The sequence below is a fragment of the Triticum aestivum genome, chromosome 3A, assembly GCF_018294505.1.
Source record: "Triticum aestivum cultivar Chinese Spring chromosome 3A, IWGSC CS RefSeq v2.1, whole genome shotgun sequence".
Lineage (NCBI taxonomy): Eukaryota > Viridiplantae > Streptophyta > Magnoliopsida > Poales > Poaceae > Triticum > Triticum aestivum.
The window spans coordinates 656,604,453-656,609,788 of NC_057800.1; the positions used below are offsets into that span (position 1 = coordinate 656,604,453).

Below are 5,336 nucleotides of genomic sequence, written 5' to 3' on the forward strand. Positions count from 1 at the left end.
TTTTATATCAACCCTTCCATGATTGTGCATCCACAAACAACAGGATTGAATAAATATCTCTCTTGATTCTAGAAAAATAAAAGATAAATCAAGTGGGTCCTCTAACAAAAAGTTATGCGATCGATGGGGCGTCATTCAGTTTATCATCCGCCATGCTACTAATGCTATTGGCAAAGATCATGAATGGAAGCACGGGGGTGGAGGCGGTAGGGTGAGGTGGGGCACTCGCCCTACCTTGATTTCTGGCGATTGTGTACTTACGTATACAAATCTATCGATCGCTAAAAATCACGATGAACCATTTTACTGGGACGTGAATCTTGTACACCTTATTGGGTCGTTGCAACTAGCAGGTGTGTTACATTTTTATTTCCTTCATCATGACACCACATCATCGTGTACCATTAAAAAAATCCAGGGCAAGCACGGCGGGGATTAGGCTCCAGACTCTCACTCGACACGAACCCTAGCGGCGATGTTCGGGGCGGCGACCAGCAAGAGCTTAGCCGCTTAGGTGTCGGGGCGGCACCAGCAGGAGTGTCGACCATGTGGGGGCGAATGTCAAGGAGGAGCGCTGAGAGCGGAGCTTTCCCGGTGGCTAGGAGCGCACGCTATTTCCAGCAGCCAGCAAGAGCGCGCGTGACGACTTGAAGCCCACATTCAGAAGGAGAAGATGATGGGAATAGGAAGGAGAAAGTCTTGATCTTGGTTAGATTTTCAAAAGAAGAGCAGTGCACTACCATTGTGCGCATCTTCTAGACTCCATTAAAGCTTCCTTATCGATATGTTTTAGGTTGTTGTTCTATTTAAAATATGTTTGCATTTTCATTGTATTTGATTATTTTGTGTAGGGTCATATGAAAATACCGGTGTGCATCACTGGATGTATATTATCTATGTTAGTTTCTCACCAAAAAATTTTTTGCTTAAAAGTTCACCCCACCATGAAAAAAATTCGTCCTCCACCACTGAATGGAAGTACGTAGAACTTTCACATGATGTGAGTGAGTGATGACCTAACAAACAATTTTTCACCGACGAGATACATGTGAATAAAATTCATAAAGCTTCAAGAAAATTATGAAAAATCCATAAATGAAAGAGGCCCTAATGTTGACCATTGATCGAAAGCTAAGTGAAAGACATGCCGGTTCTAGTTATATAGACCAGGAAAGTCGTCGCATAATCTCGGCCGTCCATTTCAATGGTCCTAGCAAATCGACGGTTGCGGCCAGATCACATAATGTCCCAACGCGACCCAAACAGTTCCGAACCCACGGACCAGTGTCAGAGTCTGCACCCGTCTTGTGAATTTGTGATATCCCAAATCCATGGCGAGCTCGCCGCAATCCCCGCAGTCGGCGGAGCTGGAGATCTCGCGCCAGTCCCGTATCCTCGCGGCGGTGAGTCCGAATTCCGCTGTGTCAGTTCCTAGCTTTTGCTTCTTCGCTTCTGCCCCATCGGGTCGTCCTGATGCGTCGTTCTTGGGGCGACCGGTGAGCTCTGCAGCTGTCGAAGAAGGTGATAGATCTCGATGAGCTGCGGATGCTTGCGGCTCAGGGCGTCCCCGACGGCGCCGGCGTCCGGTCGACTGTGTGGAAGGTACCCGATTGGCAGGCTCGTCCTTCTGTTCTTTCGAGATTTGTTCTGTAGTCTCAAGCTGAAGATTTAGTATTTTGCCTTAATTCAGAATTTCAGACAGACGACTGATTTACTGTATGTGCAGCTGATGTTTCTGGTCAATGTGCGTTGTTTATTTTTGCCTTTTGATGCCAATGTCAGATTAGAAATCGTCTGCCTTTTTGTCCCTTTGTGTTCATCCACGTGCTACTGTTAACCTTTTTTTGATCAGTTGTCCTTATATGGTCAGTTTGAGGGGAAAGATGCAGTCAAAAGTGTTGCTTTTTGCCCTCTTCGGTCACAGACTCACTCTCACTGTACATGTGTTGGTTGCGCAGCTGCTACTGGGCTATCTGCCCAAGGATCGTGCACTGTGGGAGCAGGAGTTGGCAAAAAAGAGGTCACAATATGAAGCCTTCAAAGACGAATTCCTTCCCAACACTGTATGTCACTTCACGCTCAGATTAGACTGTTTTTTTGCCTTAATTGTACGAATAAATCCTTTTCTAAAAAAATGTACGAATTAATAGATTCACATCACATTGGTACTTAGTTTAGATCCTCACCAGGAGACAGAGATCCTGAATCCTAATTTTGCTAGGTAGGTGGAAGTAGCACGACTGGGGGATCAGAAGGCCACAGTGACGGAAATGCAGAGCATGTTGAGCATGGGTTTCTTGACAGGTCGGAGATAGCCCAAGATGATCATCCTTTGAGCCTTGGGAAGACCAGCCAATGGAATCAGTTCGCTGAGGTATGCTCTAGTGCATTTGGATTTTATGATCTGGCCAATTGCACACGTTGTTTTGGTGTACTTCGTAGTTCTGGAGACATATTGCAGGCAGTGTTTCATTTTTTGGATATTGGTACTAATCTGTGCTGCTTACACTGGAGGTTGTGTCAGACAGCCATTAGCATCAATTTAGAGCATTTATGCTTTGACAAACATAAGGATCAAGTGCAAGAAATTTAAACCACTTATATCATTATATCTGCATCGTATTTATGCTCGTTTTTGTTTTATTTTCGTAAGAAGGACATCGATTGACATGTTTTGAGAATTTAAATTGCAAAAAATCTGGTGAACCGTTTGAAGCAATTGTTGTCAAAATTAAAACATGTGGATTTACCTTTTAGTTTCGGAAGAATTAACCTTTTCTAGTGTATTTATATATGTGTGCTCTCAATGTTTGCGAATGCATATGGTGTCGAGTGCATGGGTGAGTCATTTCACCATTTCACATGACTCTAACATTGGTATCTTTTTTCTTTGAATATATCTTTCATATAGCATTCAGAGATGATCGAGCAGGTTGACCGTGATGTAAAACGCACTCACCCTGACATACATTTCTTCTGTGGAGACTCTTCTTTTGCAAAGTCCAATCAGGTAAATCTCCAGTATCTAAGTGTAAACAGTTTTCTGCTAGGATACATGGCTGATCATTTGTTATTCTGACCAGGATTCTCTGAGAAATATATTAATTATCTTTGCCAAGCTGAATGCTGGGATAAGATATGTGCAAGGAATGAATGAAATTTTGGCGCCGCTCTTCTTTGTATTTCGGAATGATCCAGATTATAAAAATGCTGTATGGAGTAAGCGATTATTTTGACATATGCGTCATACCATTTGTTGTAGAGCAGACTGTTGACTGCTGAGACAGTTCTTATTTTGTATACTCATGAGTCATGACTTTGAGACTATCTATATCGTGATGTTGGTACCTGGAATCCTTTGCAGAACTTCGCCGAAGCCGATTCTTTCTTTTGCTTCGTGGAGTTACTTAGTGGGCTTAGAGACAACTTCTGCCAGAAGCTAGACAACAGTGTTGTCGGCATTCGAGGGACGCTCTCCAAATTATCGCAACTTCTAAAGAAGTATGATGGAGAACTTCAGCACCACTTGGAAATAACTACGGAAGTAAGTCTTGACATAATAAACAACATGATCTTTATTGCTGTGTGTAGGGTTGTCCTTTCACTTGCCACACCAATTGCTATCGGTGACATTATGTATGCTTCATCTGAGCTGAGCCTTCCACTGTTCTATATTTTTACGGTAGCTCTTTTATAATGTTTGGATGTGTGGAACATTATGACAGTAGCACACTACTGATATGCCATGGTTATAGTAGTGAAGAAAGTGCCTGCAGTATTTCTAACAGAAGCATGGTTTCTGCAGGTTAATCCCCAATTCTACGCGTTCAGGTGGATAACGCTGCTGTTAACCCAGGAATTCAACTTTGCCGATATTATTCATATATGGGACACTCTGTTAAGTGACCCAGATGGTCCTCAGGTAACAAACAAGCAACATGCTCTGGTTTGTTCTGCATTTCGGCAGATGCCTGAAAATTTGGCTGCAGGAAACCTTGCTGAGAATATGCTGCGCAATGCTGATCCTGGTCCGGAAACGGCTCATTGCCGGCGATTTCAGCTCCAACCTCAAGCTTCTGCAGAGCTACCCTCCGACGAACATCGGCCACCTCCTCTATGTTGCGAACAAGTTGCAGTGAACATGTATCTGTTCACTTAATACTGTAACTGGAGTACCAACGTATTTCTTCAGTGAAATCAGTAACAGTACTCGGCGCCGCAAAACTGAACTTCTGTTATTGCTTTTTATCATATTTATCCAAGTTCATTAATATTGTATGAACCGGGATTGCTAAAAGTCTGATATCTTCTGTGGAGATCTGTGCAAAATTTTCTTTTGAATTTATTCTTTTTATATATGTCATGTCACTTGATTGAGACCTGGTTAAATCCGAGTCGACTGAGATCTAGCCCTATATATGAATTGCCAGTTCACTACTTGCCCAGGTTTCCCATATTATTTCCAATACAAGTGGGTTTGACCATGACTTCCCGGCTCTATCTCTGGTACCGATGCGTTGACAAGGTTGGCATGCAGCATGCCAAGCATGGACTCGCCGCACAGTGATCATCTGCTCATGTCATTGGACACACTAACAAACAGCTCGGCTGTACAGAGGCGGGATGGGCAATCCATGAACACATGCGTGCCATGCCATATACGCTGCCCGGCCTAGGGTAGAATGGTGGGGAGAAGCTTCGCCTGATGCCCGTGTTTACGATCGATATATTTTCTGAACAGGGCCTGAATTGAAACGGAGCACGTCGTCCATGGCCGTGGCCGTGCCGGAGCAGGCTAGGGGCGTAGGGGCGTAGGGGAGGGAGAGGTCTATGCTCTCATGTCTGATCTAAACAGCAGCGATGCAGCGGGTGGCTGCGTCAGGCGCAGGGATTCGCGATCTCTGCAGCAGAATATATACAGAGACACAAGAGATTACTACTTGGAGGGGACGTACCAGGGGTGCCGTGGGCGCAGGCTCCCTGTAGCTAAGCTACGAGTGAGAGTAGCTACTTGGATGGAAACCACTGCGATTCAAGTCAAGCAGATAGACGCACACAGCTCGGCAAATTAGAGCGCCCCTATGTCTCCCTTGTAGCGAGACGTAGGGCAATCTCGTCCGAGAGCATCTCCAACAGTGCGGTAAAAGGCGTGCCCGCGCGGTAAAATTTGGTTTTAGCGTGCGCCGGCTGGTTCCGCGCGCTCCAGCGATGGCGGGAACTTACCGAGCGCGGGAAGCGCTTGCGCGCGCGCGGGAGAAAGCGGCACGCGGCGCGGTAGATTTGGCGCGCCGCTTCACGCGCGCCTATAAAATGCCGCGCTCGTCACGCGCATAGAC

The 5,336-nt window shown here is 45.4% G+C and overlaps 1 protein-coding gene across 2 annotated transcripts; it reads left to right on the top strand.

The window, feature by feature from the left end:
- Positions 1 to 1,258: 1,258 nt before the first annotated feature.
- Positions 1,259 to 4,388, top strand: LOC123058978 (TBC1 domain family member 13). Of its 2 annotated transcripts, XM_044481643.1 has the most exons (9): positions 1,259 to 1,403; positions 1,510 to 1,602; positions 1,959 to 2,063; positions 2,222 to 2,374; positions 2,912 to 3,010; positions 3,084 to 3,212; positions 3,365 to 3,544; positions 3,806 to 3,922; positions 3,990 to 4,388. In XM_044481643.1, the coding sequence occupies exons 1-9, from the start codon at positions 1,332 to 1,334 to the stop codon at positions 4,137 to 4,139; spliced, it is 1,098 nt and encodes a 365-aa protein (XP_044337578.1). In that variant the 5' UTR covers positions 1,259 to 1,331; the 3' UTR covers positions 4,140 to 4,388. The 2 variants fall into 2 exon arrangements, with proteins under 2 accessions (XP_044337578.1, XP_044337579.1); XM_044481644.1 differs by lacking the exon at positions 1,510 to 1,602 and having other exon boundaries at positions 1,317 to 1,403.
- Positions 4,389 to 5,336: the final 948 nt, after the last annotated feature.